General features: G+C 34.6%; 4 protein-coding genes across 4 annotated transcripts; all 4 read right to left on the bottom strand.

Moving 5' to 3' along the window:
- Nucleotides 1–9,055: 9,055 nt before the first annotated feature.
- Nucleotides 9,056–10,904, bottom strand: LOC133672692 (uncharacterized). Its single transcript, XM_062093181.1, has one exon. It carries the CDS (start codon nucleotides 10,846–10,848, stop codon nucleotides 9,331–9,333), a length of 1,518 nt encoding a protein of 505 aa, XP_061949165.1. The 5' UTR covers nucleotides 10,849–10,904; the 3' UTR covers nucleotides 9,056–9,330.
- Nucleotides 10,905–12,091: 1,187 nt separating this feature from the next.
- LOC133672307 (formin-like protein 3) lies at nucleotides 12,092–16,693 on the bottom strand. Its single transcript, XM_062092691.1, has 6 exons — nucleotides 15,977–16,693; nucleotides 14,901–15,633; nucleotides 14,323–14,800; nucleotides 14,037–14,233; nucleotides 13,508–13,743; nucleotides 12,092–13,297 (listed from the first exon to the last, which is right to left on the bottom strand). Exons 1-6 carry the CDS (start codon nucleotides 16,115–16,117, stop codon nucleotides 12,440–12,442), a joined length of 2,643 nt encoding a protein of 880 aa, XP_061948675.1. The 5' UTR covers nucleotides 16,118–16,693; the 3' UTR covers nucleotides 12,092–12,439.
- A 2,709-nt stretch (nucleotides 16,694–19,402) lies between these two features.
- On the bottom strand, nucleotides 19,403–24,020 carry LOC133672945 (uncharacterized). Its single transcript, XM_062093518.1, has 9 exons — nucleotides 23,548–24,020; nucleotides 21,547–21,600; nucleotides 21,140–21,158; nucleotides 20,753–20,980; nucleotides 20,587–20,648; nucleotides 20,306–20,405; nucleotides 20,176–20,226; nucleotides 19,961–20,028; nucleotides 19,403–19,768 (listed from the first exon to the last, which is right to left on the bottom strand). Exons 4-9 carry the CDS (start codon nucleotides 20,774–20,776, stop codon nucleotides 19,642–19,644), a joined length of 432 nt encoding a protein of 143 aa, XP_061949502.1. The 5' UTR covers nucleotides 20,777–20,980; nucleotides 21,140–21,158; nucleotides 21,547–21,600; nucleotides 23,548–24,020; the 3' UTR covers nucleotides 19,403–19,641.
- LOC133673274 (agamous-like MADS-box protein AGL66) lies at nucleotides 20,843–21,894 on the bottom strand. The gene is made up of 4 exons (XM_062094019.1): nucleotides 21,710–21,894; nucleotides 21,547–21,600; nucleotides 21,140–21,158; nucleotides 20,843–20,980 (listed from the first exon to the last, which is right to left on the bottom strand). Exons 1-4 carry the CDS (start codon nucleotides 21,892–21,894, stop codon nucleotides 20,843–20,845), a joined length of 396 nt encoding a protein of 131 aa, XP_061950003.1.
- Nucleotides 24,021–24,197: the final 177 nt, after the last annotated feature.

Here is a 24,197-nt window from a genome sequence, read left to right as displayed (position 1 = left end):
CAAGAAAAACGCAGGAGAAGACCCCCCATCTCCTGGGTTCAAGCCTCCGTCACCATCGACATCGTCTTCACCTTCACCCCGCAACTGCACCAGCCCCAGCAGCCCTTCCATACGGTGAACATATAGCAGTCCACCATAACAGAAGGGACACGAAGGAGAAAACCGGAGCAAGGAGAACCAGTGAAAATAAGAAGAAACAGGGGAGACTGTCCGGCCAACAAGTAACCCTCTTTCCCCCCATCGTGCCCCTGAGGCCAACGTTCACCAGCGCCTCCTCAGACGTGAGAGGTTTCTTCTCCGCCCGAGCTGAATCGCCAATCGTGGGCATCGTCTCCCTCAGCCTTGCCAGGTAAGTTCTTCAGCTTTCTTTCCTTTGTAAATTAATTACCATGTTACTGTTGCATGCATGCGTGAGTGATTCACGCATGCATGCAACAGTGGCCAGCCGGGTCACTGGTCCAAACCAGTGACCCAACCTTTTTTTTTGAGACCATGCTACATAAATAACAAATAAAAAATATGTGTGTGCATAAATAAAAATAATATAAATTTATTGGTTTATTCATTGACGCCAGAGTCAGGAATAAAAATACTAGTTTAAATTTATGTTATTTTTATTCATTGTATTTTATTTTATTTAGCTAGAAAAATAAAAAAATATGTTCATGCGTAAAAATAAATTTATTTTTATTTCTTTATTCACTGATGCCAGAGCCAGAAATAAAAACACTGATTTAATTTTTTTATTATTTTATTTATTTAACTACATAAGAAAATAAAAAAAATATGTTAATGCATAATAAAATGAATTTAGTTTATTTGTTTATTCACTAGCGTTAGAGTCATGAATAAAAAAAATATTGATCTAAATTTATTTTATAGCTACGTAATAGTTACCAACGCCAGAGTTGGAATTATCCGTAGTTGAATATTCACTGGCGCCAGAGTCAGGAATATTACGAATAAACCATCAGAGTATACACCGATAAAAATTTAGCAGTTTAAGACAAAAACAACAATGCAGTTTGCCTTAGGCAGAACGTTTAAGGGGTGATAATACCTTCCCTTTTACGTAACCAGTCCCGAACCATAGAATCTCTGTTGACCAGTTAGGGTTCCTAGTGACCATAATACTAGGCTTTCTTTGAGAACTCTAGTAAAGGAATATTTGTTATCCCCCAAACAACAGATTAATGAACCAACCAAAGTAAAATTATATTCTTAGATTAGCTAACTCATGAGAAGGAACACATGTTTTTTTACCACCAAAGTAGTCCCTTAAATGCTATCCTTATTGTTTATGGCATGTGATTCAGTAGAAGGTAGCAAAATTTGTAAAGGTGTCATATGTTGATCATGCTTCTAGAAATTAACAAAAAAATTAAAAGAGAATCGGTTTTATTGTACTCTTTCTAATAAAATATTATTCATGAATAGTGTATTTTTTAATTTCATCCTGTAATATTAGATTTATTAATGATTGATTTTCTTGATTTGTTTTTAATTTATTTTTTATGAAATTATCTCAATCTCATTATCAATCTCATTATCCGAATTGTGGATTTGACTAGTTAACTCGGTTGATTCAAATTCTTTCTACTTTTTTTAATATACTATTTTATCTCAATTTTATCCTTCAAGATTGAGTTAATTAAGAATTAGATCTCATGATTTATTTGGCTTGCTTTCTATAAGGTTATCCTTAACTCATGACTTGACTTATGGGTTTAATAGGTTAATCTGGGTTGACTTGAGTTTTTTATGTCTTTTTTAATCAATTGTTCAATTTCAATTATATGTTTCAATATTAGGTTTATTGGAGATTAGATCTAAATAAGGAGTTTGATTTTTAAAAAAATTGATTTTCTTTTCAGTTTCATCATTCAACATTGAGTTTATTGAAAATTAAGCTTTATAGTATGTTTTGATTTCTTTCTATAGGGTTATCATGATCTTATGACCCGATATAAAGATTGACAGGTTAATCCCAGTTGACCTGAATTGATTCAATATATATATTATCATCTCAATATTTGTAAAGAAAATATGTCATTTTGATTATTTATTTTAGATTAAACTATGTTTTATATCATCTAGGTTATTTTTGAACTTGTGAAGTTGATCAAGTCATATCAAATCAATACTCGTACAATTTATAAAAAAAAATGCTAAAAAATATTGATTTCATCATATTTTTATTATTTATTTAACGCTAATTTATAATTATAATATTATTATATATATTTATTTTATAAATATATGACAGCACGCGAGCATGCCACAATACCTAAGCCATAATATATACTTTAAAACACTGCAATTAATGCGAGTGTGTTTTGTGAGATAGAAAGATTAGTCACATGCGATTAATTGGCAAGTGATAATATCAACGCCATATCTGCACATTCCATATATAACTCATTGTCCAGTTACTAGAAACTTATTTTTAGGAATTATTCTCGGTTAGCAATTGTTTAGGCTTTATTATTGAATCGGGTCTCATTTCCTTATATTATATACCAGTTGTAAAGCATGAACAATATACAGAACAGAACAGAATTCTCTGAATTTTACAGATGAAGACATGGGCTGATTAGGGAGTACGTGTCTATTTCATGTCCACATCATCTTTTGTCGTTTGTGGACAAATCTTCAAAAGACGAGCAGGATCTTTGAAGATCAATAATTGTGCAGTTTCTGGTGAGAATGAACGTGAAAATCCTGTTTGTCAGACTTGATTCAGGATTTTGCTTGAAAATTTGTCTTGTTATTGATACATTGGGTTAATTTATAGGTAATTGGGTACACGCAAGCCTATCATTTATATCTAAAATAATATGGTTTCAAAATCTTTTAGAAAAACCTTGATTTTCATCCTGTCAAGTTTGATACTGGTTTAGCTAGGTCAAGTATACTGGAAATTAATGAGATGAATGTCAAAATAAATTTGAATTAAAACCCAATCTAAATCAAGTTACGAGATGTGAGTTTATCGCATCAATCCACTAGGTTAACTGAGTTGATCATGTAGATGTCAAAACATGTTTTAATTAAAACTCAGGCTATAGATCATAAGTTTACCAGATTAGCTGACCGAGGACGAGATTTAATAATTATGATGTGATATGCATGGATACTATGAAGATGCTTATAGATATCAAATAAATTGTAAGAGAGTGTCGTAAACCAAATCATAACTTTGATGCGCACAGTTTCTCCAATGAGATGAATGCTTACAACTTGCAAGTTGCCACCAGATAAGAAACGAAATGCAGAGTAGGTGAGAAACCATAGATTCTTAAAAGAGCCATTGCAAGTTCTTGTCTTACACGTTACCATCTCTCTAGAGCACCAAAGAGCAAGGAATAACACTCTATATATGTCTGCGAATTTAGTTGAACAGACACAGGATTTGAACAAACACAGGGTATAGGAAGAGCTAGCAACGTTGCTCACAGAATGCAAACGTTGCTAGCTTGTTTGATTAATCGAAATTAGCTGATTATAATTGGGTTAATCAAGTGTTTCTAATTAAAAAAAAAATCTTCTAAATATATGAATCTCTTGAGAAATTAATTGAGAATGTTGTGCAGGTGGACTGCTAGTCCAATGGGATATGGAAAGGATAGCTGGTCCTTTAATTAAATTTTAATTTTAGAAACTTTGAATCATTGGGATGTAATTAAAAAAAAAATCAAGATATATTTCAATGAATAGTTCTCTAGGGATACAGAAAAATCTCATCCCCTTTCTTTCTTAAGAAAATTAATTTAATTTTAATTAACGATGACAAGAAGTTCGACTGAGAGAACAAAACACGTTAAATTAGCCAATAAAGATAATGCTCAGTAGCAGTTCACCAAGATAACGGGCTCAGTATACAAAAATAAAACAACAATTTTATCAACAAGCAAGTTTCGTTATATTAAAGGACATGTAGTATAATAACACAAGACCTCAAAATTGCTCAGGAGAATGTGTGAATTCACACATATCATGTTGAAAGGTTGAAATGTGAATTTATCACATACTCAAATTTTGACTTCAAAATTTAGCCAGGCAGGGCAACTAGATAAAGCTTTAGAAACTTCAGATGCTATGCCCATCAAAGCCAGTTCAACACTCCGGGGATCACTTCTTCTGGCATGTCAAATCCATCAAAATGTGTCTCTTGCTGAAACCGCTGTAGAGAGATTTGTGGAACTGGAGGGTGGAGGCTGATGACTCAGGGGTCTATGTTCTTTTGTCAAACACATATGCAGATGCAGGAATGTGGGAGGATGCACTGAAAGCACACAGATTGATGGAGGACAGAGAATTGAAGAAGGAAGCTGGAAGTAGTATAATCGAGGTAGACTGCGATATTCATGAATTTGTAAATGGAGAAAAATCTCTTGTTCAAGTCAAAGAACTACATTTTGTCATTCAGAGCTTATCAAAGATGCATATGTTTGCTACATGTACATAGGATGCTTGAACGTGAAAATCCTGAGAATAAAATTCTTAGCATGGACACCGGGAAACAGACTATTTTGGGAGCTCAAGCGAAAATCCATGATTGCGACCAAACTTCTACAATTCTCTTAACAGATTGGCTTGGGTCTATTTTGCTGGAAGCAGAGGGATAGAAATACGAGTTCTCAAATGCTAAGCAGAGAGATCAGTCTTAGCAATTGATATTGTTGTGATGTGACATGAACTTTAATCCTAACTAAGGATGTATAATCAAATCCTCATGAATTTAGGATTGGTTTGGTCTAGCAATGAAAACCTCATAAGACATATATTCTATATATATATATGTGCCTAGATCTGTTTTTCTGTGGGTATACTTGAGATTTAGGTTTGGAAGTTCTGTAGTAAATATTCTTCTTTTTGCTTGTGGACATAGGCATAGCTGAATTCTCTGTGTGTGTGTGATCCTTGGCAAATGTCTATTTTGTCGCTGAAAGCCATGAGACTGTACTCTGCTTAACCTTCACCAATGGCAAATCTTTCTGTACGAGTTCCATCCCAGAAACTGAGCAAGGTACTGTTAAAGAAAGAAACCAAAACACATTTTCGAAGTCCCAAAATTTGTTCTCCAAAAACAGCCCCAAGAATCCCAGGACTTGGGAAACATCCGAAACCAACCTATTCAGTTGTGAATTGAGATCAATTTCTTTTCTTTTTCAATGGATGATCTCAGCTTTTTCCACTCTTTTTCCTCTCCAACCACCCTCACCCACACCCTTGTTATCTTCATTGGTGCTCATGCCTCTATATTGTGACTACAAATATGAATTCCTCAAGCCTTGGCCCCATGGAAAATCCTGCAGCATAAACAGACTAGGCCTAAGGCCCAAATTTACTTCCCCTGAACCTGTTCAGATAAAATTACTAATGACATAGCATAGTTCTAGCTATAATAATGCATACATGTTGCCGCTGGGTAAGTCTAAAAAAAAAATGAAAGGGACCCGCGCAAGCCCATGCTTATTGTTCTAATTGCATGTTTGGTTTTGTATACAGTATCATAACCTAATTTTTGACTATTTTATTTTAATAATTATTATTATTTTATTTATTGAAAAGAATAAAAAATTATAATGATAAAAAAACAAGTAAAATAAAATAAATGAAGAATGAATTAAAATTTAGGTTAAAGGCACCATGATTGGAAGTTTTAGAGTTTAATTAAACTTTGGAATTAATCTAATTAATTCAATCAAGGGTTTAATTGGATAATTGATAAGTTTTGAGACTTAATTGAGCTTGGAATTAATTTAATTAATCCAATTAAAGGTTTAATTGGAGAATTGATAAGTTTTGAGACTTAATTAAGCTTGGAATTAATTTAATTAATCCAATTAAGAGTTTAATTGGAGAATTGATAAGTTTTGAGACTTAATTGGACTTGGATTTAATTAAATTAATGAAATCAGGGACTTAATTAACAAATTATCAAAGTATAGGGCTGATTCTTGTCACATTTGAAAGAAATTAAAACACAAGGACCAATGTGTAAATGGCGCTAAGATGCAGGGGTTCAATTACAATTTACCCAAGGACTGGACTGCAAATATTCAAAATGTGAAGGATCAAAACACAAAAAAGGGTGCCGTTTCTCAACACTGTTCATCTCAAGGTTGTCAATTCCGTTTCGGTAGGTGTTTTGTTTTTTCAATTGGAACGGAATGTTTCAGTTTCGGAGTGTTTCGGCGTGCCGTTTCGAGGTTGTACTGTTCATATATATATATATATATATATATATATATATTCAACAAACATAATTCAAATTCAAGATAAATTAATTATAAATTATGCAATACAAACACAATGCCAAACAAATATAATTTCAAAATTTAAAATATTTCTAAATAGTCAAGATTAAATAGATCTTTAACTTAAAGTAATTCAACTTAAACAAAATATCAAAATATTATGAAAGTAAAATGTTTTAACACAAATATTTTAAATATAAAGTTAGGTCAATGTTATCAAGGTTAATGAAATCTAAAGCATCCCTTGTTTTGCTCAAATTCCTACAAAGTATAAACATGAAAAAAAAACACGAATATAAACCATATATATTAGTGATAAATCTAATTTTAAAAAATTAATATCATTGTTAATGAAGTAATAATAATTTTCAATGTTATTATTAATATCATTGTTATAGAAAATAGTAATAAAAAGGAGCTTTTTATAATTGGGTGGTTTAATTAATTAAATTGAATAAGGTTCAATTTGATTCAATGACTTTTCAAGAGCGGAACGGAACAAGTGGAATGGAACCGGAACGTTTCGGGCGGAATTTAGCCGAAAAATCCGGAACGGACCGAGATTTAAAATGAGATGAAATTTGTTCCGTTTTGTTCCGTTTTTTGAATTGGTATGGAATGTTTCGGCCATTTCGGGCGGAACGGAACGGAATTGACAACCTTGTTCTTCGGCGCCTCAGCTGCCCACCACCACCATTACTCCTGCAATAACAGTCGATTTATTACCTGGTAACGGTGGAATTCTGTGGCTATAAAGCCATAGAAAACAAAGAACGCGAGGGGGGAGGAAGACAGAAAAAGGCCAGGGGAGAAAGGAGCAGAACCGACGAGAGATAGAGAGAAGCAAACGAAACAAAGAGGAAAGCAAAACAAACCAGGGAAAAACCCCGGGCGGAGAGAGACGGAGAAAAAAAAACAGAGGAGAGAACTGGAACAAAAAAAAAAGGGGAGGAGGAACAGGGCAGAGTGAACAAAAGGAAGGAAACAGAGAGCTAAACCTAGCTTTGGTTTAGTCCCAGAATTCAGGCATAACATACAAATAAAAAACAGAGAAAAGACGGAGAAAAACAGGGGATAGACAGAGTATTGAGAGAGTGACCAGGGAACAGAAAAAAAATGAACAAAGGAAGAACAAGAGGACGACACAGGAGCATACAAAGGAACCGAAGCAGAGCTTTGGCCGGTCATCCATCACGCCTCCGTCTCCTAAATCAGAGAGCAAGCCAGGCGAACAAACACGGAGAAGAGCCAGAGAACAAGAAAGAAAAGACTAGAGGAAGGGAAAGCAAGAAAGAGGCTGGTCGATCAGCAACCGTGCGCCTTCGCTTCCAGCAGACCAGGTAACTTCTACTCTTCCCGTTTTGCAAAATCATTTGACACTTTTGCCGTGAAATTTAATTAGCACTTCACTGTGCACGCACGCGTGGTGCATGCCTTTGCCCAGCCTGGTCACTGGCTTGGGCCAGTGACCGGGCCGGGCTGGCTGGGTCCAGCCCAGCCCATGTGGGCTGAGCCGGGCCCAGCCCAAAAAATCAAAAATAAAAAATAGAAAAATAAAAAACATAAAAATAAAAAAATAGAAAAAATATGTATGGATGAATAAAAATAATGTAAATTTATTGGTTTATTCACTGACGTCAGAGTTAGGAATAAAAATACCAGTTTAAATTTATATTATTTTAATTCGTTGTATTTTATTTTATTTAGCTAGAAAAATAAAAAAAAATATTTGCATGCGTAAAAATAAATTTATTTTTATTTATTTATTTACTAGGCTCTAGAGTAAGGAATAAAAAATATTGATCTAATTTTTTTTGTAGCTATGAATTTTTACCAACACCAGAGTTGGAATTATTCGAGCTCGAATATTCACTGGCGCCAGAGTCAGGAATATTATAAACAAATCATCATAGTATAAGCGAATAAATGTTTAGCAATTTAAGACAAAACCAGCAATGCATTATACCTCAGGTAGAACGTTTAAGGGGTAATAATATCTTTTTTTTTACGTAACCAATCCCGAGCCATAGAATCTCTATTGACCAGTTAGGGTTCCTAGTGACCATAATACTAGGTGGCGACTCCTTGAACAAGACACCTTTTTCCCTAAAAGAACAAGATGCCAGAAATCTATTTTTTTTCCACAATTCAGAATTATTTTGTGGGCCGTCGCGATGTCGAGTGCGACATACAGCATGTTTTTTATTTAAAAATAATTTTTTTAATTTTTAATATTATTACATCAAAATCATAAAAATACAGAAATTAAAAAAATTAATTTAATATTTTTTTAAGTCAAATCATTGCACCTCGACCAGTTTATGTTAAAAATAAATTTTAAAAAATAAAAAATATATTATTTTAAAATATTTCTAAAAAAAGAAACTATAAAAAATATCCACTTATTCAGCAGCACCCTCCCCGCTGGATTCTCTGAAACTCAAAGGCACCGGGAGAAAGCAAAAACTATTACTCTCACAAAGTCACAAAGAATTGCAGTCTCACCTGTTTCTTTCTTCCCAAACACAGTTTCAAAGATACATATACAGAGCAGCCATAAATCAGGGTTAAAATGCAAGTGGGATTACAATCCAGTTGAACTGTTATCTGGGGTCTAGAATATCATGGTTCTTGCCTAAAAGTTTCATCTTTTGCCAAAGGCATACCAGTTCCTTTCCTTGATTTTTTTTTTATGAGAATGATGACTGAACACGTTCTCAGAAAAATAATAGATTGCAAGGAATTCAACACAAGCTGAAAGACAATAGGTATATTGATATCACCAAATATAGAGCAAAAACTGATTAGATTTAAATCAACACAAGCTGAAAGACAATAGATATATTGATATCCACCAGAAAATAGAGCAAAACCTGATTCGATTTTAAAAACCATAGTTCCGTGCAACTGAACCAGAAAAACATGATGCCTGCTAAGGACCAATCTGTATCTCCAGCTAACCCGTCACATATAGCCCAAAGAAACAAAAAACAAAAAACTTTTCAAAATCCCCAACCAAAACTTGGTACCACCCAAAATTTGTTCTCCTTTCTTTACAAAAATCACCCTAAGAGTCCTGAGAGTTCATAGCATCCAAACTCAACTTGATTTGTTTTGCAATCAAGTCCTTCTGCCTCACCATAAACTCCAACTTTGCTTTCATCAAACTCCTCCATTCTCTTTCCAACTCCACCAACTTTTCCTCTCCAACCATCCCCAGCACCAACATTGTTCTCTCCTTCAAATACTCAGGCAAAATTTCACCGTCCAATCCTAAGCGTAAATACGGATACTTATCCCAAAAATCCTCACTCCCCGCCTCTTCTCTATCCAGCTCCTCCTTTGCCACTGCATTTCGCTTCTTCACACTCAACTCCATCCCTCCTCCATTAATTTCATCATTCACCAACCTCCTTTGCTTCTTCACAATCACATTCACCTCTTCTCCTTCTCCACTCATCTCCTCATCAGCGGCCCGCTTCTCCCTTTTTACACCCTTTCCCTTCCCTTCTCCATTAACTTCCTCACTCAAACCCCTCTTCCCCTTCTTCACATTCCCCGCCTCTCCCTCATCAGCCTCCCCACCCAAACCCTGCCTTTTCTTCTTCAAAACCCCTTCCTTTCCTTCTACTTTCACTTCCTCGTTCGAACCCCTCTTCCCCTTCTTCACACTCAGCTTCCCTTTCTCCCCATTCGCTTCCTCGTTCCCCTTTTTCGCCAAGGCCAAAGTAATCCCTCCTCCTCCAACACCTCCTCCTTCTCCTTCTCCTTCTCCTTCTCCTTCTCCTTCTCCACCACCACTGCTAACATTTTTTCCACTCTTTTTATTAAAGTTACCCTTTTTTCCCATCTCAATACCACCAGCACCCCATATTTTCTTTGCAAGCTCCACACACTCCAAATCATGTGGTTTACTAAAAATCTCATCTATCTCTTTCTCATTCTTCTCCACATCAGTAAAATACTTCTTCTTCAACCTCCTGATTTTATCCAAAAACTGATTATTAGTAGCATCAACATGGAGCGATTTCTTCACAAATCCATGGAAATCACCATTATCCGCAAAAGGGTTTTTTCCTTTCTCAATCTGGTACTCAATCATGCCATTTAACATGACAACCTCATCTTCATCACTCCATAAACGTTGAGGCCCCCCACCCCCCGCTCCAGCTCCCCTCTTAGCTTTCTTGTCCTCTCCATCATTCTCCTTCTTGGGCTGCTCGAGTTTTGGGCCGGGTTTGCGCTTTGGAGAAATGGGCTTGATTGTAAAGCCAGAAAGAGAAGGTGACGGTGGCTGAGTTGACTCGGTGTCTTCCGAGTCAGTTTCTGAGTCGGACTCCGAGTCGGGTTTCGAAGGTTTGGAGGGCGGTAGATTGGGTTTCTCTTTCTCCTCTTCGTCGTCGTCGTCGTCGTCGTCGTCTTCTTCGTCTTCACTGCCATTTTCGTTATCGTTTTGTTTCTCACCAGTGCCGTTTTGCTGGGCTTGGACGGTGCCTTTTGGAGTTTCTTCTTCGCCATCGGTTTCTTCTTCCTCGGAAGACGAAACGGCAGGCGGGGCGACTTCAAAGGGGCGTCTTCGAGCCATGAGGGTTTTTATTTTAAGTAATATTGACAGTGACTGCCGTGGGAGAGAGGTTGTGTCTAATATATATAGACTATGAGTAGGGTTGGTTTTTAGGGTTTTGGGGGGATTTAGGTTATCATTTCTTAAAATTATTTCTCTTATTTTTGTTCTTTTTGTTACAAAAAAAATTAAATTGTATTTTATTTTAATGATTATAGAATTAAATGTTCGAGAATAATATGTGTTGTTCAACTTAAAAATGTTTTTGATATTTAAATGATTGAATGATAATTAAATTAAATGATCACTTTTCATTTGAAAAAAAAATATAAAATAAAGATTTAATCTCAAATTTTTCATTGAAAATGATAGTGAAACATGGTTCTTAGACTTAGTGAATAACTTACCAAAAAAAACCTTCTTTATTAAAATAAAATGGGTTTTTATTTTAATGTTGTTGGTTTTAGATTTAGTTTTAGCAAATAATTCAATTTATTAAACTTTAAAACATGTTAATATATTATATGATTTAACTTAAAATCAAGCTCGGGTTAAATTCAAGCTCAAAAAATTTTAGATCAACTTATTAGATCAATATCAGAATATAAAAATGTGTTTATTTTTATGTTCTTAAATTTTTTGGATCAACTTGTTAGGGGATCAATATATTTTTTTTAAAAAAAATTAAATTAATTTTTATAATTTTTAATTATTTTAATAAGTTATTATCAAAAATAAATTTTAAAAATCAAATAAAAAAATACTTTTATTTTCTACTTAAATTTCAAACACTAGCCTGTAATTATGCTGTGAAAGTGAAGGATGGGCTTCCAAAAGACGGACCGGCCGAATTATTGTGGACATCCGAAAGCCGAAGTCAACTACATTTATTTCTTGCCTGGTTTAAAGCAATTCTACTCCACGCCTAGTTCGATTTCCTTGACTGATTAAAAGCATTTTAACGCTATTTATTGCCAAATAACCTGTAATCGACTTTTGGTATGCTATTGCCTTTGTCTGTTCTGTTTCTAACGGTATGCCAAATAACCTTCTCCAAGTTCTCCAAGTTCTGCGTGAAAAGGTGAACTTCATATCTGTCGATTGCATAAGAAGATAGGCTTCGAAGATTCTGCAACTTTTTCAGTTTCTTTGAATTTCAATGGAAGAAGTGGATAATGTGGTGAAGAATCTTACCCCATTGGAAGATTGTCTCCACGTCTGTTCAGTGGCATAACTCTGTGTGCTATAAGAGAAAAATTCCCGATTAATCAAGAAGTTCAGCATGGTGGGAGACACAATCATGAAAAACTATGGATTGAATGCATTGAATTCACAGAAACAAGTAATACTGCATCAGCTGTACAAAAGAAATGTTGTGCCTTCCGAGACAAATTCGGAATCAATCCTCTTTCTATCTCTATGATCAAAAACTTTCTTCAGGTTATAACAGTCTTTCAGAAAACATTTGAAGAGGAAAATCAAGGTCGTGTGCTGCTGCAGACTAGACAGAGGTAGGGAAGATTTCTGCGAACTATGCATAATCCAGTCTGTCGTGCCTTCGAAGATTCCAAGCCACCTGAATAAGTTCTAGAGACAATAGAAGCTTATAAGGCTAAGGAGATGGGCTCTCATCATCTGAACTGGAATCATCAGTTCGCCTTCCGACAATTGCTGGAAACAGTTTCTGAATTGCATTTTCATGTTTCTGACTGTTTGTTGCTGTCACTTCCCGAACCTCTTTTCTGGTTGTCGTAATTGGCCTCTTTGATCTGTCATCTCTTACCTCTTTACATGTCTTATCTATCATTATCAAGAAATCTCGTACAATTGTAAACAAACGCAAACCTTCATCCATTCCTGCATTCCCATGAAAATAGTCTGCTGTGCTCTTCACCAGAGCCGTTATCCTCTTTTCTTGTTCTGACATGCTTGACATTTCAGACTCTGCACGCTCCAAAAAGCTAGCCAATGCATGATAGAACTCGCCGTCTTCTCCCAAACTCTTCAAGTCAGAGTCTAGGAAAGCCTTAGTTTTTGTTAATGATTGGTTAAGTTTCGACACTGTAGATGTTAGAACATTAGCGTCTATGATCGCTGCCTTTCTTACATCTTCAAGTTCAGTGCTTAAACCTGATACCACTAGAAGACCAAGGTTTCGGTAGTGCTCTGCTGATGCTGGGTTAGCATTGTCAATATATTCATCTGACTTCACACTGGAGAAGCTCAGGCTGGGTCTTGCTGTGCGGACAGCACGAATGCCTTCAGAACGAATGATCTCCTGAACCACAAAGTGCAAGAGTGTAGTTTTTCCATCTATTCCCTTGACATCAGAAAGTTTCAAGAGCGTGTCAAGTTTGAATGCCTGTGCTCCACCGCGGTATGTACCATCATTCATTCGGTTACCAGTTTTAAGAACTGCCTCTAGGAGTTTCAGAAATAGCCTGCTGTTTCTGAGTTTGTTGCAAGCCACCTGTAATTTGTATAGGAATAATCTTAATTAGACTTACACAGGATCCCAGAAAAAAAACTAATATACTCTCGGATTAATTAGGACAACAGAAGAACAAGTGAACCTTGTCTCAACCGACCATGCATGTCTTTACAAACAGATGGATAATCTATCAGAACTCTATGAAACATGTTATGTGCATTATGAAAATCTGTACATCTGATGTCTCACCTCAAGAGTTGCAAAGGACTCTTTAAGGCCTGAAACTTCTTCCCGTAGAGCACTCATGAATATTAACGCCTCTATTCGTCTGAAAGCAAACGGTATTTCTACCAAGACTTTGAGGAAACGCTCTGCAGGACCTAGCTGAGAGATGTCACCAGCATATAACCTAAGCTTCAACTCCTCTTCTGATGTCGGTGCCATCTTCAGCAATGTCTGAAGGAGCTCCACTGGTAGCTCATTACCTGATCAATTGGTAAACAATTAAGCTTAAGGTTCCTTGTAATGAAACACAAGTGTATTAACAGCTGATCATTTAAACCCTCATTATTTTCCTGTTATCTTAATTATTATCTTTACATTTTTTATTTGAATTAGCCAAATAAATCTAATCATATTTTGCTTAATGAAATACCAATGCTGGGTGGTTTTCAAAGTTATATATATAACTCCTTTACAAGTGAGAAAAATAGTAAGCATAAAGAAGAAATTTTCTGATGAAACTCATTGTTAGAGACCATAAGGAAATGGAGATCACCTTCTTGCAAAGCATTAAGGACTTCTTCGGTAGTCACATTCAGTGCTCGTAGCAGAATGGATAGATTTTGTGCTTTCCTTGGATTGATGATCTGAATATACTGGATTGAAGGTTCAGATGGATCTCTCTTGCGATCATTTTTATTGTTATCCACAGAATTATAACCAAATAATGACTCTATCATCTCCTCACTGAACCTGTAAGGTCGGAATTTTTAATGGATGATTCAACGAAAGAAAATAGTTTGCAGAGCTAAAATTGAGTTCAAGTGAGATTTGTAGCTTACTGGAATGAACCGGAACTGATCTCATCCCAAACCATTGAGTGATCAGGGTTGGCCACAACCTTATCCCAAAAGAATGGCTTTAACTTGGCTTTTGGAGCTTCTTCACTATCAAGATCATCTCCCTCGCTGGGATTCTCACGATGTGGTCCAAGGGGGGAAGGCTTCAACTTGCCTTTAGAAGGAGGAACTGGTGGAGCGCGACCAAGTTTTGGAGGCACCGGGGGACGAGGAGCAGCAACCGGAGGTGGTGGTGGTGGCGGCGGTCTAGGAGGTGGAGGAGCAGGAGTTCTTCCAGGAGGAGGTTTTAGAGGAGGAAGTGCTTCTCCTGCATGAGCTTCTACTGATGGTGCGTCTGCCAGAGAGGAATCATGATTTCCATATTTCGTTGACAAATCGCTTTGGAACGTAGTGTTTCCACTATTAGAACTGTGCTCTTTGGAACTGGAATTTCCTAAGCTAAAAGAACTTTGAGAAGTAGCTGAAAAGAGAAGATAAAGTTAACTCATAATTAGTACATTCTTCAGAAAATAACTATTACAATGAATCAATGACTAGACGGGGTCCTGAAAGTGCATTACTATTAGACAGATTGAAGTGCAGAAGAGGCCTCTCATCTCTTTTTCCACCTCCAGGACCAATTTTGTTGCTCCTCCCCCTACAACAGCACCAGCAAATGAAGAGCGTCGCAACAAAACAAAATGTTCCTGCTGCAGTTGCAGCAACAGCAACAATAAGATTCTGATCAACGCCCTTATGCACTGGTGGTGGAGGAACTTGTTTATGAAATTGTGAACTGGGTGGAGAATGTTTTCCTGGTGATGGAGGAGGAGGTGAGTCATTTATATCTTGTAGGCGATACAATTTCTTTTCAAAGAACGAAAGGGTCAGTCTCCTTGGAGATGAAGAGCTGACAGCTGCTAGATTGAATGGTGCTGAACCATAACCTGGGGATGCTGCTGCAGGCGCTGATGGAGTAAGGCTTGGTTTTGTCTGTTGATGAGTATTGCTAGCTAGATATCCTCTGTGACTATTACACAAATCTAAAAGAAACTTAACACACTTGATGAAAGAATGTCTGGAACTATATCCATGGTAAGAAAAGTGAAGATTTTTCTCTCTTAAACAATAATCCAGAAGTTCTTGTTTCATTTTCGGTGATAGAACACTTGAGGATTTATCAATGTTTTCTTTTGTGAGCAATCTTGATTTCAACTCAAAATTAGCTTCCTGCAGCATATCTAAATCGAAATCTTCGAAAGAGCCATTCCTATCTACCAATTCCTTCCAGCAATGAATCCATGCTTGTTCTTCCTGAAAATATAATATTTCATCAAAAACCAGAGAGAAGAACTCAATCCTATGTCAAAACAATAAAACCAAATATTCTATGTTCAATCCACAGTTTCACCTCTTCCTAATCAAACTTTTTCTCCTGCTACCACAAGCACATTTGCAACAATCTGCTTCTGAACCATGGAACCAAAACATAAATTTGAAAGCCATACCACCTAAAATCAACATGCTACAGAAGAGTCTGAATTTTGAAGCCATATAATTTTCCGTCTACCATCATTAATCATTGAACGGCTCAGAAAAGGAAGAAAAACAAGCATTTTTCAGACACAAAAAAGAAACAAAAAAAAGGCCAACATACCATTTTTTCCTTTAGCTCAGGATCACAATTGCCAAAAAGCATATCTGCTCTCCTTTTGCCCTCTATACTCCCCATTGCCAATGTACAAAGAAGAATGACATAAACAATTGCATAACCTGCTCTCAGTCTTCTCAATTCCATTTCCTCTCAAATCAACACTCCATTCACATATTACCCTTTTCATTACATCGGATACTAATGCAACCCAAAGGCAGAAAACATGAGATGTTGTTCTTCTATATATAGCATATATGCCACCCTGCGGAAAGCAGATTGCTGTATCCTTTTTATCTCCCAAAAAATCTTTCCTGCATCAACTTCGAAAATATCCCTGTAACTATATGGTGTTTATCAATCTTAATTTCTCAAATCAGATTAGAGCAGCAGCAGCAGCAACGTTTGTGTCAAAACTTGATGTCGAAGGTAGGCAAATGTTGTGTTAAAAGCAACTGAAGAGCCACAATAACATGAAGGTAACAAAAATGGATGTGGAAGATGGAATTAATGGTTTTGGATCCTAAGAAATTGTAAAAAGAAAGGAAAAAAAAAACATGAAAGATTATAGAATAGGTTTTTGTTGATTATTTTCTTAAGGATTTAGTTCATTCGAATGTTACATGTTTTTCGGGGAAGGGAAGGAAGAGTTGACGCTTAAAGGGACGTGAGGAGAACAATGTGGGACACCTTTTTTTGGGGTTTTTTTTTTTAGTAGATTGACGATTATCCATAATTTATTATTTAGTTTTAAGGAGACCACTATGTTTTTTAAGAATAAGATTTGGGATTATTCTTTATTGGCAAAATTCTATAATTTCATCCCTTTTATAGCAGAGATTTTAGTTTTAGTTTTTAATTTGATTCTGAATCTCATATTCTAAGCTCATTTGATTTGGTAATTCCACGATTCAAGGAGGAAAGGATTTGCATTTTGGGATCCCCTCTTTGAAGCAGAGGATTTGCCTCATTTGTGTAATTAGCAGGCACAACGAGTAATCAAATCTTTTAAGATACAAAATAGTATAGAATTCGTGTCAAGATACAAAATAGTATAGAATTCGTGTCACAATTTCGAGTCAAATAAATTTTAAAATTATTAAAAATTTATATTATTTTTAATTTGAGAATTTATGGAATTAATCGAGGTACGCGCAATCTAACCCAAACAACCAGTTTAATAAATAAAAAATATCATATAATTATAGTTTTATGACAAAATAAAGATAGTTGGAATTGAGGGAAAGTTACTTGTATTTTTAATTTTAAAAATATAAAAAATTATTTTCAAAACAGTATCTCTTTTCAGTCCTTATGATTAACACACAGAAAAATAAGTTGTCTCAAGAGCACCCTTTACCCAAAAAAAACAATTGCTTATTTCCTCGTTTAAAAAGCAGCAAACAAACACAAATAGTCGAAAAGTTGTTTATTTCTTCATTAAGAACAAAAGATTTTCATTAGCTGCATGAACTCGGTAAGTTATATTGTTATTCTTAAAAAAAAATTAAAAGAGATTGTGTTTTTGATTTATTTTGTTACGAGATTATCTTGATTTTATAATTCAAATTATGGGTTTGGTAAATTAATTTAGATTGACTCAGTTTATTTTTTTCTGTTTTTTTTAATTGATTTTTTTTCAATTTTATTTTTTAATATTGAGTTGATTGAGAATTGATCTTCATAATTTATTTCGATTTGTTTTTTAAAGAATTATCTTGGTCTTATAACTCAGGTCATAGATTTGAAAGGTTAACTCAGGTTGACTCGAGCTTCTTTTTTTTAATTAATTTTTTCTCAATTTATTCTTTTAATATTGAGTTGATTGATAATCAAACTTTGTCATAATCCAATTTTTGACCCTTTTATTTTAATTATTATTATTATTTTATTTACTGAAAAGGATATGAAAAAATGATGATGAAAAAATAATAATGATGAAAAGCAAGTAAAATGAAATAAATGAAGAATGAATTAGAATGTCAAAAATATCATTTTTGAAAGAACATCAAATTATTTTTTGAAATCAAAATATCAGATCAATTTTTCAAAACTCCAATAGGGAAATGGATTTTGGTACAAGTGATGAATTGCGTCTATGAGATCACGCGAGGAAATCTATTCTTTTTCCATAATTCGAGAATTATTTTTTAGGGCCGTCACAATGTCGGGTGCGACAAATTTCATAGTTTATTTTGATTTGTTTTATATAAGGTTATTATAGTCTCATGACCTAATTCATGAATTTGATAGGCTAACTCATGTTGACCTAGTCGATTCAATATACTGTTGTCTTAATTATTTTTTTAAAAATATCATCTTAAATTATTTTTTTAATCAAATTCTTTTTTTTCCTAGTTGTTCAATGGTTTTTGAATTTATCAAGTAGATTTAATTAAATCAAGTCAAACTCCCATTTACTAAAAAAACAAAATTAAGAATGCTTAGAACATTTTTTAACGTTAAAAATAATTGATCTGACTGGGGGCGGCCTGAAAAAATATTCAAGATATTTTTTAGATTTAGATTGTGCTATCAATGGAAAATAATTAAGTATTAGGCATAATATGATTTGGGTTTTGGAAAGTTTAGTAAATCATGGGAATTAATAGCAAAAACAGAGGAATTGTGATAAATAAAGAATAGAAACAATAGCAATAGATAGATTCAACTACAACACAGATTCTCCCGGAAAAAAGGAAAAGAGAAAACAAAATGGTCAATTGCCCCCTTAAAGTTTGAAGCAAATCCAATTTCCCCCCTCATGTTTCAATTATGTAAATACTTTCTTTAAGTTTGATACAATTGAATCATCAGGAGGTGAGACCAAATTTACCCTAAACCTTAAGGGGTAAATTGAAATTAACTAGAAAAAGGAGAAGGAAAAGAACACAGATGACATGCGCTTGCTATGGAAGTATCCTGATGTGCAGACCTATTCTCTGCTACTCCAACAAATTATAAAATCTTGCAGCAAAATGTGACTTAAAGCATGATGATAGAGGTCAATCTCAGGAGCTAGGGTTGTTTGAAAGATATAGGGTTTTAGGAAGGGCAAAACCTCTGCAATGTTCTCTATATAATTCCCTTAACCAAAGTCTATAACTGATAACAATAAAATTAACAATTGTGTTAACCTGGAAGAACTTGCCAAACCTTGTCACCTATCTTTCTTAGTAGGTCTTAAATAAAAGAATCTATCCTGATTGTGACATAGAGATAGATGCCAATGTTAAGGAGTTAACAAAGTAATGCTAAATTTACCAGTAATTCTTCCCACTAATGAATCTCTTTAATCTTATGGTTGAGATTTTTGGGAAGAATCTTTGAGTAAGATTGCCATAAATCTTGACAACATGTTCCATGTAACCTGCTGAGGGCTGACATCTTCTATGAAAATGACAAACTTATCACAAAGCTGAGACTCATGCATAAAGAAACAATAAATCCATGTAAATTGCAACATCCAACATCCAACATTATTCAAGTTCCAAACTTCAAACAAGAGTAGAATCCGAAGTTCATAAGGAAAAAAACACGCATGCAACAGCTTCTGCTAAAACCCATATCATGGTAAACTACAGAAGCTGGTGATCTTATTAATATAAGCCATAATAAAAACTTGGACGAAGGACCCTGACATTATAACTCTCCTCACTTGGTGTTTAATCTCAGGCATTGCCCTGCCCACGACCTTGAAGGTTCCAGTGCTTTTGAGTTCTGAGGTACTCGAGGCTTAGGTGTGGACCAACAGGCAAGTGTGCCTCTTTGGGTTGATGGTCATCCTGCGGTGGATTCCTACATGAAACAAAATTGCAAGAAATTAATTTACAAATGATAATCTGTGCGTACTATTTTCTTTTAACTCGTTCTTGATATGGTTTACAAAAGAGGAGTTAACATGCATGACCCAATGCTCAAATGTGCTTGTCAGAGGCCCAAAGCTACCAGATTTTGATTAAGTTAAGAAATTACGACCACACAAATTACCAGTTTCCATTGGCATCCACAAGCTCTTCAGCGGTCAAATTAGCATCCCTGGTAGCAGCAGGAGGCACCTATGAACAAAAATACAGAATGAAACAGCATAGATTAGATAAACATCAAAAAGTAATGCAAGATGAACAATGCAGAAGCTTTTGAGAGCATTTTCCAGTTTGTGTTCCCCATTTCTACTGCCCCTGCCGTTCTCCCTCTCAAATTACCTGAAAACACCCAGGCTTCTGAAGGTCTATAGGTTCATGAAAAATCTCCATCTAAGAAGGGTAAGGAAATTGTTAGTTTTAATAAAGTTGAAATGGGATTACATAATTGACAGGGGAAACGTGTACCCACTTGTAGCTTTTCTATATTTTGAATTGCATCATTAAGAAATTGTCGGTGCGCATTGGCATCGTGAACTGAGTTGATATTCACCACATCTGGATTGTAAGACCTGTTTTTTTTATAATAAAGAAGAATACAGCAATGTTTATTATCAATGAAAAAAAGATTTATATTATTGAGTTATCATTTACATGTTCATATATAAAAATAAAAAAAATGGGATGAATAGAAGATTTAAATTACAGTCTTGGTTAACTATGCAAAAACAATTAAAAAAAAAAGATACTGGCCTCATCTTTTCTTGTCTCTCTTGTAGTTTCTGGCTGATTTCATGGAGTTGCTCCTGAAGCGCCTATTAAGCCATAAATAAACAGTTCAAAAAATAAAATAATTTCATCATGTTTCAAGTAGAGTTTGTAAGAAAGCACTCTAGAAAAATGTGTTTCAAAAAGTTACCTCTATCCTGAGTTTGTTTTCCATGCACAAGGTAGTGGAACATCCATATGACAAAAGAAAGAATTCTAATCAGAGAAAGTTCTCACAAAATTAACTCTTAGGTTTCTGTGTATATGGTCTATGAGAGTGTATGTGTGTTGGGAGAGAGAAAGAGAGAGAATCAAACTTTGCAATCTTTTCCAGCATTTCTCTTTCATATTTCAAGCGCTTGAGATTTTGGTACAAATACTGAAAGAACAAATAATGGCAAATCAAGATCTCAAACACATCTTCAAAAAAAAAAAAAAAAAGGGATCCTAAACACAAGCACAATTTATACATATACACGGACAGAGGCACGCATATAAGAAAGTATACTGAGAAGTGAGAAAGAGAGAGAGATCTTACCCCCTCCTGTTCAACTGGTCTGCACATCAAAATAAATAATGTGAATAAAACAAATGATTAATAAAAAGACATTGAAAATTTTCCAGTAAAAATCTAACAAAGATATCCACATTATCCAAAAACAACAAGGCATGTGTGACTCTAAAAGCCTGTTTGGTATTATGATAATAGTTTCTTTTCAAAATGCTTTCCATTTGAAAATACATCAAAATAATATTTTTTTCATTTTTAAAAATTCATTTTTGGTATCAATATATCAAAACGATATGAAAACAACAAAAAAATATTAATTTAAAGCGAGGAAAAGAATAAAATAAAAATTCAATTTTTTTTAAAGAGCTTTTGAAACGTAAAAAACAAATAGGTTATAAATCAAAGAATCAAGATGAAGAGAATAATAGACACACCCTGCTTCTAGTACATTGGACTGGTCAAAATAGCGAAGAAAGACGTCTTCAATCCTACAGAATCATTTAAAGACTGTCAAAATTATATACATAGGAAAATCACAGTAGAATAAACAGAAAACATGAATCTATATTGTTCTGAACTAAATAGTTCTATATCAACCTTCCATTGCTAGCAAAGGTAGTCAATCTACCATTAGGAGAAAACATCAAAAGACCAACATCTGTATCACATAGCACAGACAATTCAGTGGCTTTCTTGATAATCCCATCTCTACGTTTTGAGTATGTTACTTTACGACGGGAGGGATTATCAATTTTCTTCATCGAAAGCTTGTTCCGACCCATGGATGGGATAATTAGAGAAGAAACTGAAGAGGGATAATTTATCCCAAACTACTATGAGATATATAAAAGGAGAAGGTGGAATGAACTAAATCTCTCTGGGATTACAAAAGGAGGATATGAGTAATGGAAATGTGACAAATGTTCAAATTACCGTCTTTATCGCAAGCATTTTTCTTCGGGTGTAAGAAAATGCAGATATGCACGAATTAATTACACCAACCCCAAAATTAATGCAGCTGTTCTAAATTTAGAATCTACACAACAGAACAAGCTTCGATAGATTGGGTGCAGAGACTAGGTAGAAGTAGGGCCACTTGAAAGGATATTTTTTTGTGTATAACACAATTTAAAGTAAAAAATAAAAGACTAACTAGAGCGCTCGAAACAATGTGCATTTCATAAAAGAACCGGCCGATATAATTACTAAAATTTTAGAAAAAATAAAAACTCAGTGGAGAAATCATATACAGAAATGCTCAGAAGTGCTAGCCAATGTCCAACCAAGTATCTAAATTTGGAATAACTTGCAATGCATAGAAGCAAATTATAAAATTCCTGAAAGATGCATTACTCTCAAGAATATCTTGGTGAAAATACTTGAGCATATTTCATTTACAACATATAGATTGTATGCACTTGAAATCCCACAGTTATCAAGACCTGGTAAACGAGTTCAATAAACTAATTAGACCACTTGATTCTTAAAATTCCTCAAGATATTCTCACATCATAAAAGGAAAATGGGTATATATATGCATAAACTGTTAAGGTCTAACGAATCTCTTTTTCTTTCTTTTTTCCTTTTTCTAGACCGTCAACTTTGAGTACTATATCGAACTAATGAAACCTGAGGTATATGCTAGGAGGATATGCAAATTCAGCTCCTGTATCTCCTCTGTATTCTTCAATCAATATTTCTTTGAATTATAAAATGAAAGAGCTTTAAAGTTTCACTACATGCATAGACGAGAGAACTTTTACGTCGATTAATTTCTTCATATTATAAGCTTTTGAAGCAAAAAGAAGAATAATACCGGAAAGTGGAAACATAAAACGAGGACTCAAACACAGGCTAAGAAAATTGTAAGCCAGCCCTCGCAATCCAAATCAAATACCACTTAATAAAACACCTCTAGAAAAACACTATGAACACTTACAAATGATGTTTAAAGTCAGACATTCTATAACCTGAACCCTGAATTTTGATCCCCTTATAAAAAGTAGCTTATTGCCAAAGAACTTGAGGAAACTTCTATAGTTTCATTAGTGCACAAGTCGAATTGATTGGCAATTTGCTCCACAAACAATTAACATTCATCATAATAGCAAAGTCCACTGATCATATCATATAAAATTTCACTGACCCAAAAAACCCCCACCTTTCTACCTTCTATCAAAAATACATTTTAGCTACTAACCATTAATGTCAAGAACCGGTTAAAAAAACATCACATTGCCTGTTAGTTATTAACTTAGTGATCAAAGCAAAGCAAAGCAAGAAAAGAAAGTGATTTTTAATGTGACAATTTATCAAAAACACATTTGAGAACCATTAACCATAACAGAAGATTATGTAAAAGTAATTAATTTCAGGCAACAAGATATCTTTGACAAAAAAATAGAAAGAAAGCCAAGAGAGCAACTTTTCTTTACCTGTAAAAAGTGGAGAAGCTTAACCCATTGTGGAAACCAAGGGAGACCCAGATTCAAAAACGCTTAATATATCATCAGAAACAACTAGCGTCGCCATTTTTTAAGCTTCGAGTCCTAAAAAGCTCAGGCTCCGATGTCCCAAAGAACGGAATGGAAACCACCCTCCCGCTTCAACCATTAGGAGAAAAGAGTGGCCTTTTTAAGTGAAACATTCAATCTTGCTCTTGTATTTTGATTTATATTGCAGCTTCCTCCCTGAAAAAAGTAGGAAACAATTAAGCAATCAAGGTGTCCTTCCTGCCACTTACATTTGATACGGCTAGCCATTTAACCCGATCTAATGCATAGTCGCTTTAATCCATTCGAAGAAAATGATTTATACCCCACTATCAAGGGATATAGATGGCATAGTCTCAAGAACTAACTTCGGCAAGGCTTGAATTGCGGGTTTGAGGACCGATTCAAGTTGATTCACAATAAATTTAAGAGAAAATAAATAAAAAATAAATATTATTTTAATAAAAAAATTATTTTAAAAAAAACTAATAGATTGATTATTAAATTTTTACATATCAACCAAGTCTTTTTCTTTTATATTTTCTTTTCAGCTCAAACTAGTTTAAACCTCATATCAGTTAAGTTTCGAATTA

This window comes from Populus nigra, chromosome 14, assembly GCF_951802175.1.
Source record: "Populus nigra chromosome 14, ddPopNigr1.1, whole genome shotgun sequence".
NCBI lineage: Eukaryota > Viridiplantae > Streptophyta > Magnoliopsida > Malpighiales > Salicaceae > Populus > Populus nigra.
The sequence above is the reverse complement of the archived record's forward strand: the minus strand, read 5'-3'. Positions and strand labels throughout refer to the sequence as shown.

Bases quoted from the DNA above. Each gene is read 5' to 3' on its own strand.
- LOC133672692 (XM_062093181.1), bottom strand. From the start codon at position 10,848: ATGGCTCGAAGACGCCCCTTTGAAGTCGCCCCGCCTGCCGTTTCGTCT.
- LOC133673274 (XM_062094019.1), bottom strand. From the start codon at position 21,894: ATGGGTCGGAACAAGCTTTCGATGAAGAAAATTGATAATCCCTCCCGT. The intron at 21,601-21,709 runs GTTGATATAGAA...ATGATTCTGTAG, and splicing joins ACCTTTGCTAGCAATGGAAG to GATTGAAGACGTCTTTCTTC.
- LOC133672945 (XM_062093518.1), bottom strand. From the start codon at position 20,776: ATGGAAAACAAACTCAGGATAGAG. The intron at 20,029-20,175 runs GTAATTTGAGAG...TTTTGTTCATAG, and splicing joins AGAAGCCTGGGTGTTTTCAG to GTGCCTCCTGCTGCTACCAG. The intron at 19,769-19,960 runs GTAATTTGTGTG...TGTTTCATGTAG, and splicing joins GTGGATGCCAATGGAAACTG to GAATCCACCGCAGGATGACC.
- LOC133672307 (XM_062092691.1), bottom strand. From the start codon at position 16,117: ATGGAATTGAGAAGACTGAGAGCAGGTTATGCAATTGTTTATGTCATT. The intron at 14,801-14,900 runs GTAATGCACTTT...TTCTCTTTTCAG, and splicing joins GCACTTCAATCTGTCTAATA to CTACTTCTCAAAGTTCTTTT. The intron at 13,298-13,507 runs GTGAGACATCAG...TACAAATTACAG, and splicing joins AGTCCTTTGCAACTCTTGAG to GTGGCTTGCAACAAACTCAG.